General features: G+C 46.4%; 1 protein-coding gene across 1 annotated transcript in view; it reads right to left on the reverse strand.

Annotated features, from left to right (window-relative positions):
- Positions 1 to 16,026, reverse strand: part of HAUS5 (HAUS augmin like complex subunit 5) — a 264,940-nt gene that overhangs the window by 158,874 nt on the left and 90,040 nt on the right. The window contains exons 8-12 of the mRNA XM_078655427.1: positions 11,503 to 11,582; positions 11,359 to 11,419; positions 9,679 to 9,806; positions 9,467 to 9,545; positions 8,818 to 8,975 (exon numbers count right to left, since the gene is read on the reverse strand). Coding sequence (XP_078511553.1) covers positions 8,818 to 8,975; positions 9,467 to 9,545; positions 9,679 to 9,806; positions 11,359 to 11,419; positions 11,503 to 11,582 — 506 coding nt within the window. The remainder of the gene's footprint in view (positions 1 to 8,817; positions 8,976 to 9,466; positions 9,546 to 9,678; positions 9,807 to 11,358; positions 11,420 to 11,502; positions 11,583 to 16,026) is intronic.

The following is a 16,026-nucleotide window of genomic DNA, read 5'->3' on the forward strand; positions in this document are numbered from 1 at the left end:
CAAACTGAACACTGATAATGAGACGATCCAGAGAGGAGAGGAGCTGAGCCCAGCTCGGGTGTGTGTTCTGTCTAAAGAACACACTTTCCTGTCCCTCCTGATTACTACAGTGTTTACTGTAAATAGGTATGCTGTCCGCATACCCCAAGAAACTCCTGATGCAATTTAACCTAATCCATATTCTCAAAGTAAAGTGCAAAGAAGGAGTAGTTTCTTACCTGTAACTCCAGTTCTGTAGTAGGGGTATCTCTGTGATAGTCATAATCTTGTGACTAGTCCCGCCCATGTGCGTGGACCCCGGAGCAATCAAAATAGTCTCTTAAGTTGTCTTCTCTGCAGTCCTGCATAGACACTTAAGAGAAAATCAAAGACAAATAATGCAACCTAAAACTACAAGGCCACATTGGCCAGCACTTCATCTTGAAGTGAACAAGGATAGCCAAATAATACTAAAAATTTACACATTTTACTAAGTTTCACACATAGAGAAACTCCCCTTCACAAACATTTTTGTCATGAAAGAGGAAATGTTGGACAGACAAGCCCCCACAGGCTGCCATTATGTGTCTGGAAAAGGGATACTGTGCCTTTAAGGAACTCTCCAGAGACCCTCGGTATCCCAGGATGCACAGCCAAAGGCCTTTTACTTTCAGTTCTTTTTGAAGGTGTATAAAGCCAGGCCTGTAGCATTCAGTATATTATTGTTTCGTCAACCTGGGAGGAGGGCGGGTCACTTATGACTAGAACAGAGACACCCCTACTACAGAACTGGAGTTACAGGTTAGAAACTACTCCTTCTGTAGTAGGGGATCTCTGTGTATAGTCATCATCTTGTGAATAGAATGGCAAGCCCTTCCAAACAAACCAACCAGCGGTGGAGGAAACAGACAAAACCACTACTGTGCAAACAGATTTCTAAATGAAGCCTGCCCAACCTAAGCGTCTGCCCTGGCATCAGAATCCAGGCAGTAGTGTTTGGCAAAGGTATGGACAGACTTCCAAGTGACAGCCCTACAGATATCTGCAATGGGAACATTACGGAGCCAAGCTGTTGTAGCCGCTTTGCCCCCGGTGGAATGAGCCTTAGGCTTACCCTCTAAGGTCTTGTTAGCCTTCTGGTAACATAGCTGGATACAGGACACAATCCTGCTAGAAATGGACTGTTTAGAGGTGGCAAGACCAGTCCTGACCGAACCGTAAATGACAAACAATTGGTCTGACCTACGAATGTCCTTGGTCTTATCCAAGTAGAATTTCAACACCCTTCTTACATCCAGGGAAAGAAGAGACCTCTCCGCCGGAGAGGAAGGATGTTGGAAAAACGTAGGTAAAGTTATCGTCTGATTAATATGGAAATCAGAAATTACTGTCGGAAGGAACTTAGGGTGAGTCCTCATGACAACCTTAGATGCATGAAATACAGTATACGGCTCTTGGCAACACAAAGCCTGGATCTCACTCACCCTGCGGGCCGATGTTATAGCCACAAGGAAGGTCGCCTTCCAGGATAAATGCTGTAGAGAAGCCTTATGAATAGGCTCAAAAGGCTCCTTCATCAACTTTGACAGCACCACATTCAGCTCCCATGAAGGCAAAGGACGTCTAACAGGGGGAAATACCTTCTTCAATCCCTCCAAAAAGTCTTTAATTACAGGAATCTGGAAAAAGGATGTCTGTGAAGGGCATTTCCTATACACAGTTAATGCTGCGAGGTGAACCTTAATAGAATGGAAATTAAGGCCAGATTGAGCCAAATGCAAGAGGTATGGAAGGATGACATCTTCCTTACAGGAGGTAGGATCAGCCTTCTTGGATGCGCACCAGATGCAGAACCTTTTCCACTTGTAGGCATAAGAAGTCCTGATGGATGGCCTTTTAGCCTCCTTAAGTATTTCCATGCAGTTGTCAGGTAGGTTCAAGTGTCCATACTGTAGTATTTCAGGAGCCATGCTGCCAAACTCAACGATGAGAGGTTGGGGTGCACCATCTACCCCCCGAACTTCGTTAGAAGGTCCGGCCGACATGGAAGTCGCAGATGGGGGTGGAGAGACCGGTGGAGCAGGTCTGTGAACCACCACTGTCGAGGTCACTCCGGAGTAATGAGGATCATTCACACTCTGGATTGAGACAGCTTGATGAGCACTGACAGAATCAGGGGAATGGGTGGAAAAGCGTACAGAAAGCTGTCCGACCAGCTGATCCATAGCGCATTCTCCGGAGTCCCCGGCTGGTAAAACCTGGAGGCGAAGTCTCAGCATTTTCTGTTTTCGGCGGTGGCGAACAGATATATTTCTGGAGTGCCCCATCTTTCGAAGATGTTTTCTAGCATCTCGCCGTTTAGGACCCACTCGTGGTTTTCCTGGACGAGCCTGCTGAGTGCGTCCGCTTGAGCATTCTGCACACCTGGTAGATGAGTAGCCATAATCGTCAGTCCTCTGGCTAGCAGCCAGTGCCAGATTGCTTGTGCTTCCTGAGAGAGTGTGCGCGATCTCGAGCCCCCCCTGCTTGTTGAGGTAATACATTGTAGTCGTATTGTTCGTCTGTACAAGCAGGGAGTCGGTCTGGAAGGACGGATGAAAGACTTTTAGCGCCAAATGAACAGATCTGAGTTTCAGAAAATTGATGTGATACGTGGATTCCGCCTGGAACCATGTTCCTTGGATCTGTAGATGGTCTGAATGCACTCCCCCGCCCTGGAGAGAAGCATCCGTCACAATGGCATGTATGGGAATGTCCTTGTGGAACGGAACAGGTGGCTGCTGACGAGAAGGAGGCTGAGCCGGAACCAAAGGCCTTGGTTGTGGAGGCGGAGGCGGTGGTGGAGGAGAAGGATGCGGAGGAGGACGAGGAGGCGGTAGAGGTAGTTGCGGAAGGGCAGGAGGCGTAGGCGTCCTAGGTCTTGAAGGCGAGTAGGTCCAGGAATATTCAGAGTCCGGAGACCTAACAACTCTCTTCTTCTTACGAGCATGCCTCGGAGAGGCTGCTCTAGAGGTAGGACGAGCGCCGGCGCGACCGGGGACTCGCTGATGATGAGGAGACGCAAACCAGAGGCACCAGACACCGTTCTGCGCCTCTACTTCCTCTTCGACATCGACTTTTCCCTCCTCAACGTCTACTTCCTCTTTGACGGCGATCTCCTCAACGTCGACGAACTCCTTGACGTCGAGCGTCTTCTACTTCTCGACCATCGCGTCGACGTTGATGGTTCACGGCGGTGTCGCCTCGACGGCGAGCGCCTGCCTCTTCAGGACTCAGCATGACGTCAATGGTGTGTTGACGCCAGTGAAGTCCTCGACATCGACCTCGCCCGAGGTCTCGACGTCCTGCCCCTGGACGCCGAACATAGACGTCGCTTTGACCCAGAGCCCTGGGTCTACGGGGAACATAGGGTGGTCATACCTCTCGATGCCGAAGCCATCGACGTCAACCGGGACCGGTGCCGTTTCTGGGCCTGTTCTTGACTGGGGAGCCCCCCAGTGCCGATGCAGAGGATGATGAAAGAGTCCCTCCATGCCCAGAAGTCCCACCTTGTTCTTGATGTCTCCTATGCTCCAGGCCTTGGAGACAAATTTTCTCCCTGTCACGCCGGGTCCTCCTGGAGATAGAGTGGTAAATCTCACAGTAGTGAGGGACATGGGTAGAAGGAAGACAGAGTATGCACACTCTGTGGGGGTCAGACTTACACTTCTTCCTACCACACTCAGGGCACTAGTCGAATAAAGCTGGTATTTCGACAATATAGAGGTGGCAAAATTGGACAAAAAGGGCAGCAACTGGAAGAGGAAGACCCCAGACGTCGAGTGAAACTCTAAAATCACTGGAAAAGCTCCAAAAATTGAAGAAATACCCAAAAAGGTAGAGCTCAATGTTCCAGGGTCCTGCTAGCAGGAGCCGGAAAAAAGAACTGAAAGTAAAAGGCCTTTTGCTGTGCATCCTGGGATGCCGAGGGTCTCTGGAAAGTTCCTTAAATGGCACGGTATTCCTTTTATCATGACAAGGATTTTTGTGAAGGGGAGTTTCTCTATGTGTGAAACTTAGCAAAATGTGTAAATTTTTAGTATTATTTGGCTATCCTTGTTCACTTCAAGATGAAGTGCTGGCTAATGTAGCCTTGTAGTTTTAGACTGCATTATTTGTCTTTGATTTTCTCTTACGTGTCTATACAGGACTGCAGAAGAAGACAACTTAAGAGACTACGCACATCAGTTTTTCAAGTTTAGTGTCACTGAACTCAAATTTAAAAATCACAACTTATGGTTACGTTGGATTACAAATTCGAGTTCAGCAAATAGACTTTTAGAAAGTTGCCATTTGCTTTAGCCATTTGGTGCCTTCTGCTGGTCTCTGGAATACACGCCTGGGGTGGGTAACAGCTGTATTTCTGCATTCCCTTCAGACAGTCACACACAAAGGAAGGATAGGTGTGAATGAGTGGTCATTTGCATGCAGAAGGCCCATCTCAAGCAGAATGGGAAAAAAGAGCTGACACTTACACCTGAAAGGGCTGTGTCCTGTCCACACACAAAGCATTGATTACCCCCCTGCAGTGTGTCTGGAGCCAGGGCGGGAAAGGAGAGCCTGTGTGCATTTCAAAGCCTTCGCTGAAGTCTCCCCCACTTCAAAGGCATCAGTGGATACAAGTACAGGACCTATGACACTATCAAATCAGTACACTTCTGGACCTGTGACCACTCTGCCAGGAAGAAGAGGAACTGCTGTGCTGTTCAGGGCTGCCCCTCTGCTGAAACTGCTGTTTGCTGAACTCTTGCCTTGCTGTGTTGCCATGCTTTTTTCTTTCTCTCTTCCTCTTCCTCTCCCTCTTCCCCCCCTCCCTCCCCTCTCCCTCCCCTCTCCCTCCCCTCTCCTCTCCTCTCCTCTCCTCTCCTCTCCACCTCTCCCGCTCCCCCCCCCCCGGTGAGAAGGACTGGACCTGCATCGCTTGAGCCCAGAGTGACTCCAAAGTCTTGCCTCCTGTTGCCTTAGTTTTAGGGACACAAGACTTCAAACCCTCCTGTTCCAACAATTGGGCTCAGCTGCTTGTGAGGTAGCCCTGCCAAGGGTTGCCACCCCTATCTCAGGCCCTCGGAAGTAGACCTAGGGGTTTGCTCCAGTCGAACCAATGCATTCTCTACTGCAAAAACAGAATTCACACGACACCGCTGCTGGGGGTACAGAAACGTCCATAACACTCAGAACCGCCACTCTCCACTCTGAACCGCCGCACTGCACTCAGAAACATTGTTTCGGAACAGACGCACCACTGCCACTGAACAGAGAACATAGAACAATTGCATCAACAGCGTGGAGAAACTTGGCGCTTCGACTTCAGAACCGCCGCACTTCGAAACTGACGATACGCTCACCGCAGTTGCTTGGAGAAATTCAGTGCAACACCTCACTTGAGTGGAGATCACCTACGCATTTAACTGTTGTGACCAGGATCAAGGTCGTTTTGCTCCGGGGACTGCTGTGGTCATATATTCAGAAAAGGGGGTGGTGATTAACAGAGTGCCTGAATTAAGCAGACCACTCTTACCCAGTCCAAAGATCAGGGCTTGATCCATCACCGTTTTTTAGCTCACTGCACCATCCCAGCTCAGAACTTGGCTATATGCAAATTAGTCTGTTCCTGTCCCAGTGCATGATGGGAACAGGGCAAACCAAACTACCAAGCCAATTCTTATACTGGGAAGGAAACAAGCTACCGGGGACCGGTTTCTGGCATTTCAGCCTCGTCGGCCCGGCTTGCTTGAATCCTGATGGTGCAATGAGCAAGGGACTCACATCTGAGTATACCCTTCCACGCTTATGGTGGACAAAATGATTCAGAAAAGGGGGTGGTGATGAACAGAGTGTCTGAATTAAGCAGACCACTCTTACCCAGTCTAAAGATCAGGGCTTGATCCATCACCGTTTTTTAGCTCACTGCACCATCCCAGCTCAGAACTTGGCTATATGCAAATTAGTCTGTTCCTGTCCCAGTGCATGATGGGAACAGGGCAAACCAAACTACTAAGCCAATTCTTATACTGGGAAGGAAACAAGCTACCGGGGACCGGTTTCTGGCATTTCAGCCTCGTCGGCCCGGCTTGCTTGAATCCTGATGGTGCAATGAGCAAGGGACTCACATCACCACCCCCTTTTCTGAATCGTTTTTGGCCACTATAGGTGTGGCAGGGTATACTCAGACATGAGTCCCTTGCTCACTGCTCCATCAGGATTCAAGCAAGCTGGGCCGATGAGGCTGAAATGCCAGAAACCGGTCCCCGGTAGCTTGTATCCTTTCTGGTGAAGAATTGGCTTGGTAGTTTGGTCAGCCCTGTTCCCATGATGCACTGGGCCAGGGACAGACTAATTTGCATATAGCCAGGTTCTGAGCTGGGATGGGGCAGTGAGCTAAATAACGGTGATGGATCAAGCCCTGATCTTTGGACTGGGTAAGAGTGGTCTGCTTAATTCAGACACTCTGTTCATCACCACCCCCTTTTCTGAATCGTGGTCATATATTCGGCCCGTGCTCCATCATGATCAGCCTGAACTCTTGACTTTGTCCTGGTCCAGCGTAACCAATTAACTCTTTAGGGACTAGTGGCTTCTAAGCACTATATTTTGCATTTAATGTTTAAAAATTAATCTCTCGACTTCTACTGGATGGATTTTTGACATTTTGGTCTGGTTTTATTTATGAAATCATTATCTATTTTTCGAACCTGATTTGAGTCTTTGTGGTGTTTTCACTGTGTTGTTGTAAGAAGAGTTGCACAAACACTTTACACCTTGCCTCTTAAGTTAATCCTGACTGCTAGGTGCCAAGCTACCAGAGAGTGAGCACAGGATAATTCAGATTGTGTTGTGACATACCGCGACTAGGATTGTGGTTCCTGCTTGGACAGCCAGCCAACCAGAAATTCAATTTTTAACATTGGCGATCAGCCGCGAAAATAGGACTTGTTTTTGTGCAGTGTCATACAATAGCTAGGTGTCCACTACCCATTGACATCCAAGACCATTGTGGTTTTTTCATTTTTTCTAGGCCAAGATTAAAACTGTAGGAAGCTGGCTTTTTATGTAGTGTAGCAAAATGAGGTACACTATGTAGAAAGTCCAGACAACGGTGAAGGGTTTAAATTAATATTCTCTGATTCTCTTTTATGGTAGTGTGGGTGAGCAGTTTAGGCTCATCAGAGGGTAGCTTTAAGCATTTGTTGTACATATAGGCATACATAAATGAGACATACAATCAAGAAGAAACAGAAGACCAATTTAGAAAAATAAATTTTTTATAGAATTTTAAACACCAAGATCTTCATATTTGGGTAAGTACTTTAGACATTATCAAATTTTACAGTAGAAACAGTAGAAAATGACAGCTGTCAGATTGGAGGCATGAGCTTCTAACATAGTAATGTTACCCTATGGGAGAAACATTCCCTGCATAGGGTAACTTACAAGCAACGTATAGGACTGTTCTTCTGGACTTAAGGGAAGTAGGGGCCAAGGTCCAAGAAACTATAAGTAGTACAATGCGGTCTGCCCCGTGGTGTCTGGGTGCAGAGGTGCTAGTCGCGAAGGTAGCCTCTACCCGTTAAAGGCGCGCCGGCAGAGTTGGGATGCCCAAAGATGGAGTGGAGAGCTTCGTAAAATACAGGAAGCTAGGCAGGGGGCGCTCCGGCTCTCGGGAAGGTCAGAGCCGTCCCAGCGGGCGGAGCCGAAGGATGACGACCTTCCGCGTCATACATTGCGTCAGCCGACGGACGGGGCAAAGGCGAAGAGCAACGGTGCTTCTTCGCCTTCTTCTTGTGCTTTGATTACACGAAGATGAAGACTTCGACGATGAGTGGTGGTGGGGACTCGGCGACCCGTCCCGCGACCTCCCTCTCGACAAGGATCTCGAGTAGTGGGGAGCTGACTGCCAGGCCTCTAGAAGCTTTCGGGACCGCTCCCGCAAAGACTTCGGGTTCATGGCTAGACATGCGGAGCACGACTTCGTGTTGTGGTCGTGCTCCAGACACCAGAGGCACATGAGGTGTGAGTCCGTCACTGACATCAATTTGTGACAGGAGTCACAAGGTTTGAAGTCGGTATGTCGATGGGACATCCCTACATGCACCAGGAGTCAAACTACTCGAAAAAGAGGTTGACAAAAGTAAAAAAACTTTTGTCAAAAAGTGACCGCTCTCTCGGGATCTGTGCTGGCTGGTGCAGAAAAAGAAAGAACTGATGTCAGCGCGTAGAGGCGACGTCTAAATAGATACCGAAATGCCATTCTAGTGATCACGACGCCAACGACGAACGCGAAGTAGACCGACGCCACCTACCAACGCGCAGGTGTACTGCTGAAGAAAATTCTCCGAATCCAGTCTGACACCTGGGGGTAATTCTAAGGTAAGAAATCTATAACTAATAAAGACAACAAATGCTTTAGAATTGCCAGATCAAAGACAAATAAAGAGATTTTAAGTAGGAAAACATTATGATAGACTGCCCACTAATTTTCAACAAAAGCCATGTCTAGAAGGACTTGTTTTATATCGGTAAAGAATCTAAAATGGCTTAAGTCAAATACTAATACTGCAATTTCAAAAAGTGGGAAGTTTTCACCTTGATTGCAATTTAAAAAAAAAAATTCAACATATGAAACTTGGGGAAAAGGATGCATACAACTGAGGCCTAAAGGTATTAAATATTAAATCTCAGAAGTTACCTAAGAACTCAAGTAGCAGGAAGTTATCGCTCAGCCAAGATCACAGGAGAAATTCATAATTTCAAAACTTCTGGATTAGTCTCACTTTAGTGTGAAAAAATTGATGACTGTACCTGTCAAGCTGACATTTTTCTTCAGACAAATCACTGTTTTCGGAGAGCCGCTGGAAAAACTCCTTCACAAATGCTGTTAGACGATCAAAGCGATGTTTCACTCGTGTACGCAAGGGAATCTGCTGCACCCACAGCTCCTCACACTCTCCCCAACCTTCCTGTCAAAGTACCACAGAGTTCAGTTTAAATTGCATAGTATGAAGATGGCTAGACAGGCAGGAATATTGTTAAATAAGATATGTATGAAGGAGAAAGAGAGGAGGAGGTGGAGCAAGAGCATGAGGAACAACAGGTTAATAGAGTGAGTCAGAATGAAGTAGAAGGTAACAGAGAGCAAGGGAAAGGGGACAAAAAAATAGGGAGATGAAAAAAGCCAGGACAACAGTTGTAGAGTGGAATGAAAATAAAGCGAGAAAAAGCAACAGGAGGGAACAGAAAAGTGAAAGGGAGAAGAGAAGAAACAGGAAAAGGGGATAACTGGAGTTGGAGGAAACAGTTGAGTCAAATAAAGATTTTGGGAAACAGTGAGAAAAAGCTTCAAGACAGTGGGAAAGATGGGGAGGAAAATGAACAAAATAGAGGAAAATAGTGAATGTGAATGACAGCAAGAGTCAGACAAAGGAGAGAGATATGCATCTATTAAACAGACCTGCATCAGAACCTGGACAGAGGGAAGCATGTTTCTTGCCTCAGACACATCTTCCAGGTGTGACTTCCCAAAACGAAACCTTATTAAAAGAGATAATGGGTACAACAGACTCCTTATAGGCACCTAAACTATCAGTGAATACTCAAAATCGAACCCTTCCCGTCCAGAGCACCCTATACACCCCGCCTATTGCAGCCTGTGTCGGCACCTACTTGAGGCCTTCAATCTCACTGTGGATGTCTGTGCTGGCAGTAAGTTGTTTCAGGTTCTGGGAATTCTGCTGGGCCAGATGTTCAAGGGCAGACAAGATGTGATTGGCAGGGTGGGAGGTCAGCACATTCTACATGAAAAACACAAAGAGCACCATGAAAAAACCTGCTAGGGCTCATTTATAAATCTAAAACCAATTAGAAGATGCATTTCTGTCAAAAGGTAAAATCTCACACATTCCATATCACACAAACTGAGTTCAAGAATGTATTTATGTATTCAGGTGTAATTTCAAATACACAAACCTAGCCAAACGGCAGAAGAATGCGGTACAAACTAAAAAGCCAAGTTTCACTCAACAAGTAATTTGAGGTGTAGCTGGGTTCTAAGAATCCAAGTTGCCCATCACTAAGCCAGTTTCTACTTCATGACTAGCTGCTCCCTTTCCGAACCAAAAGGGCCTCAGTGGTCATCACTTCACTCCTCATACACACAAACACAGCTACACCAAAAGACCCAAAAACAGTGTGATCGGTGTCCGATAGGTAAATTGTGCCAACGCCCCCATGCAACTGAATGAATTCACAGCATCAGGAGCCATGTTAGGGTGCAAGGGTGAGAAATATGCCCACAAACTTTGGTATATATATCTCCAGGAACAATGAAGACATCCCTGCTCATGCTCTCCCACTGTACACATTACATAAGTGTCAAGAGACAAGAAAGTATTAAGTAACAAGTACACTTATACTGCATGCCAGTCTGTTTCGAGGAGGCCCTCATAAAAATCAAGTGAGGGCCAGTCGTGTTTCACTGGACCACACTACAAAGACCTTCAGAAGGCATGAAGGTGAGAGACATACATACTGGACCTCACTCTCCAACATCACATTGACCTTGGGAGGGGCTGGACAGGACAGATTAGTCACACTTCAGTGGTCTGCACTACACCAACCTTAGGAGTGTCACACACTCCACTGTCTCACTATGCAGCACCTCACAGAACATGAAACTTAAGGTCGTAAGCAGCTTCATTAGCTCACATCACATATATTCTTATAGGCAGAGAGTGGAACAAGAGAGGGAGACCAACAATCATAATACGCAAGCTGTAGGAGAAGACATATCAGCACGAACACATAAGGTAAAACACTATCACTCTGCAATTCTCTTCGGAGATCCAACGGAGAAAGTTTGAAGGATCTAGTTACCCCAAAAACGGTTGCCTACATTCTACTTAAAAAATTATGGATGCAGGAATAAGAGATTTGTGGACCCCAGAATTCAGATTTCTTTCTGATTTTGCTCCACTCAGGACAAATGATTGAGAGGACAAATTATCCCAACTCTCACTCAATCCTCTTGCTTCCAAACTTGTCCATATCAGTGAAGTTGTACAAGAGGACAGGGTCGACGGCAGGCTTAAAAGCACCAAATAGGCCAATGCTAGTGCAGGCACATTGCGTTTCTATACCCCTTCATCGATATGCACAAAGTATCACATACCACCACTAAGGGGTTAACGCCAGAGCGGTAAGTTTGTGTTGCTTCTTCATAATATATTTTTTTAATTCTCACACAGTGCCACGTTACGCTAAACACGTAAGGATTACAAGATCAAGCTAAATCCTTTCAAGCGGATATTCCCAATAGAGACAGACAAGATTCCAAGAGAATTTTACCTCCACCATACTCAACCACTGCTGGTGCGACGCTTGACGCTGCTCCTCTTTGTCTGCAGCTCTGTAACAATTAAAGCAGATGTGTTAAGACCATAGAAGGAGTCTCCAAAAGGCTGGCAAAAAGGGGGAAATTTACACACTAACCTGACCGAGTCAGAGATGCTATCATGGGCAAGGGATTTCAGGAACTCGTAGCGCATGAGAGTGGCTTTTTTCACATCCCGCTAGGTAGAAAACAAAAATGGAAAAGACAGGCGATGAGATTGAAATGTTATACTGAATGTGAAGAGAGTGTAAAGGAGAGAAGGGAAGCAAAAGCAGTAAGAGGAATACAATGGGACAGGCAACAGGAAGGAGAACTAAGACTTTATGGGAGGGGAAACTGAAGTACAGAAGAGATTTGGGTGAGAGTACATGATGTAGGAGAACAAGCTAAGCAGGCCCTATGGCTTACTGCTCTCAGTCTGGTGGTAAACCCTAGAAATAGTTTCTCAGGAACAAGTTACCTACCGTCTAGAACGCTTTCTCGTGGATGCTCTAACCCCAGATTTCTCACTTTTAGAATGTCCCGACTCCAGACTGGATCTAGAAAATGTAACCGCATTGCTAACGAGAGCTTGTAGGTGTTGCCATGAAGCTCCGCACTTTTTTCCACCACTGATCTGATGATGGCGCCGCATTTAAGTGCCACCCTTGCGCATAAACATCTGGTTCTTTCTGAACTTTGCCTGCGCCTTAGGGTGCAGAGCCCAATAATAATCAGAGGTACCAATATGCAGATCTCTAATTTGGGACCTTTTTAGGGGAGAAAATTCCACAGAACGGAAAGGAGGGACACAGTAAGCAGGCTGTGGTTAGATAGCGTATTCGCCAGAAAGAACCGAAGCTAAGTAACTTATTTTTCTAGCCATAGATTACTCACATTTAGAACATAGCAGTACCTCCCACAGCGGTGGATATGTAGAATGGCTCATACAAAAAAGTGCTGCAGGATCTAACAGGCAAATCTCCATTCCCTTCAGACTCTGCAGTTAAGGCAGTGGTGCTGTGTGAACATGTGTATTTACTCCCCCATTGCAGCACAATGTCAGAAGTCTTGGGCCTGGTGGAATAGGCCTTCCTGGGGAGTGCATTGCAGATCTTGATGAAGAGGGTTATCCACATCGACAAACTCATTTTCTGCACTGACTTACGTTTTCTTGCCCCAGATACTCACAAAAAGTGCTGATCTTCCACTCGATCTTTTGTGCAATTGATGAAAATGCTTAAAGTTATTTTTAGGGTACAGACGATGAAGCCTATCCTCTTCTATCAAGGGGCGAGACGGGGAGATGGGACACTGTTGCCCTCATCCTCCTGGACCTCTCAGTAGCCTTCTACACCATACACCACCCAATCCTCAAATGACTACACAAAACCAGCATCCATGGACCCACTCTCCAGTTGGCATGCTCCTTCCTGACTGGTCAAACCCAGTCAGTAAGCGTGGTACACATTTGCTCAGATGCCCGCAACCATATCTGAGTACAGCAAAGCTCATCACTTGGCCTGTCTCTCTTCAATGCCTACTTGATCCCGCTTTCCAATATCATCCATGCACAGATAATCAACGTCTTATATTATGCTGACGACACACAGCTAATACTCTGTCTCAGTAAAAATACCTCACATCTGGACCAAATTCTCCACTTGAATAGAAACCAAATGTCTCAAACTGAACACCGACATGACCCAAGTTATGATCATCAGAGGAAACTCGAAGAGGTTGGTCATGCCCCACCAAAGGAAAACTAAAGCAGTTTGAAAATTGCTGCCGTAGGGGGTAGGGAGGAAGTTTGTTGACATGGGTGGCCTAGAAGTAGCCTGCTAGGTCCCAAACCCTGAAGGGGCTGAGGTGCATGTTGTATGGTCAGTGGGCCTTAAAATGTTGGTGGCACGTCAATCCCCTGAAATAGACCCAAAGAGGACAACACTGTTTACAATACTGTCTTGAAGTGGTAGAAAAGCCAAAGGATCATGCTGAAACTGAGATTTCTTTATAGCTTTCCAATGATGTATCATTGTTCTAGATAAGTAAAATCAACTGAATTGCATGTTCATTAAATATTGATTGCCATCCTCGGAGAAGCACAGGGATCTTATCCAAGTTTGCCACAGAAGTACCACGCTAGTGCCAACTGCTTTGTCTAGTGCAGTCCAGGGCGGGTGATCTACTTTGCCACCTGAAAGTCCACAAATATATTGCCCTCATCATAGGGGAAAATAACACGCCTCATCTTGGTCGTCATTCTCAAAAGCTGGGTGGCTTAGTTCAGAGCCTGAAATTAAGTTGTTGAATCGCTTGGGGTGTGGCTCCTTGACAAAGATTTTTTTTTATTCAGGTCGGAATGAACTGCGACCAAGATTATTGGTAAGGCGTCAAGATGTGACCACGGTCATGGTTGAGATGGATTCAGTTTGAAGTTAGAGGGGGCTATAGGGACGGAATTCTGCTCCAAAACCGGAGCGTTGGGTTGAAGTCGCAGGGACCAACATGGATTTTGGTGCCAGAATCAAAGTCAGCTCTGGCAAAGGAGAGGAACCAGAGGTAGGTTCTAGAGGCTACTGTAGGAAGCTGGCTCTCTATATAATGCACCAAAACAAGGTACACTGTTGAGAGAGAGTCCAGGAAACCCCTATTGGTTTACAGAGGCACAAGTAATAATACTAATTGTTATCTTTTGTGGTAGAGTGAGCAAGTAGTTTAGGCTTATCAGAGGGAAGTGGTAAGCATCACAGAGGTGACACATGAGACACACTCCAGAATAAAACCAAGATCAATTTAGAAAAATAACACTTTTTTTTAAATAAATTTCAACACCAAGAAATTTATGATCAAGATAGTACTTTTTCAATTGTTGATTTTTACAGGTAAGTAAAATGTTCACTGTTTAGGTTTGCTGGCTTATGCATCACGGGGACTCATGGTTGTCGGTCAAAGGGACAAAATTAGGGCAGCCGGGCCACTCTCGAATTGGGTCTCTGCAGTGCCGATATCCCTCAAAAGCTGCTAGGTCTTGGAGTCTGGATTGGACTAAAAAAGGCTTTGGTTGCTGCAAGGGATCTGGAATCCCAGGTATTGGTGCTGTGCAGCTCCGGTTGGTCCTGGTGTCTACTCACTCAGTGGGGAGAGGGATCTGATCTTCTGGAGCACGGAGAGTTTTTTCTGGGTGACTGATGTATTAGTGGTTCTGGTGGGGCGGCAGAACGGTGGACCGGACTTTTCTGTTTTGGTGCCTGCAAGAGAGTAGCTCCCCTATTCCAAGAGAGATTGCTGGCAATATGCAAAGTGCTGGCAGTCTACAGGGATTCTTGGATCTGCCAAGAACCCCTGTAGACTGCCAGCAGCAGGACGAGTAGGTTTGTCACGACTGTAGGGATAGGTGCAGGCAGGGTTTGGCACAAAAAGTCCACAGCAGGTCCTCAGTTCTCGCTTCTTTGCTCTTTGTCCTCTTCTTCTTGAGTCAGTCAAAACTGAGTTCCTGGTATCAGGGGTGTCACCTAAATACTCAAATTTGAGGGGCAAAGGGGAGTGTAAGGTAGTAGCCAATGGGCTATTTGCCTTTGGGGTACCTACACCCCTTTATGACCACTTCATGTGGGGAGTGGGCATAACCCTGACCCAGGGAATCTAATTTCACCAAAAACCAAAATGCTGGAATTCTACTTTTAGTGTTAACTTCAGGTAGCCCACCTAAGGCGAGTAACTAGCCTGATATTGAACACGCCTCCCAACTACCTAATTTTCCCACTTGTACTAGTACCAAATGGGCACTGGGTGGGGGTGGCAGATCCCCTGTTTGTGGGAAGACGGGTTGCATATCAAGAGCGGCAGAGGCCTTCAAAGCCTCCTTCCTTGATACGCTGATTACTAGCCATCCCGCTTGGAGGAGTAGACAGCCTCTCCGGCCAGAGCAGGCATTGTTTCTGTCCTCAGAGAGTGCGGGCTCTACCACCATGGAGTCAGAAAAGCGTCTGTGGTGGCGGGCTGGTCAACACCAGTCAGCCAGCACACTAGGGATTGGTAGGTTTTCAGGGGGCACCTCTGAGTGATAAATCTAGTACAGGCATCAGTACAGATTTATTAAGACATGGTGTTTGATACCAAACACCATACGTTTCAGTAAAGCCATCATGTACCTGGGAAAGTTGCAATGACCAGAGCCCAGTACATGTACTCAAGATGGCTTCCCTGTTTACTTGTACTATCTAGCAATTGGGCTACACAGCACAGGGGCATATCTGATCAAGCAGATATGTCCTCACATGTAATATAATGAATCCTGCCATAGAGCTATAATGCCTGCTGTATGGGTGGCTAACAAATATTGCATGCAGTGTCAGTAGGCATGGTACCATGTGTGCCATGTCATGTTTTAACTTTCATGTAGGCTGCTATAAGAGTTACCTAGATTTTGGGGAAGAACACTGACACTGGGTACCTAGTAAGAAGGTACTCAGTGCACTTCAGTCAAAGTTGCATCAAATACCAGACAAAAAATGGGGGGTAACCATGTCAAAAAGGGGAACTTTCCATGTCAAAAAGGGGAACTTTCCTACACAGCCTCCCTCCGCTCCCCAACAAAAGAGGATGAGACTAACCTTTCCCAAAAGAATCCTCACTGTCTA

The sequence above is a fragment of the Lissotriton helveticus genome, chromosome 7 (genome assembly GCF_964261635.1).
Source record: "Lissotriton helveticus chromosome 7, aLisHel1.1, whole genome shotgun sequence".
Classification (NCBI taxonomy): Eukaryota; Metazoa; Chordata; class Amphibia; order Caudata; family Salamandridae; genus Lissotriton; species Lissotriton helveticus.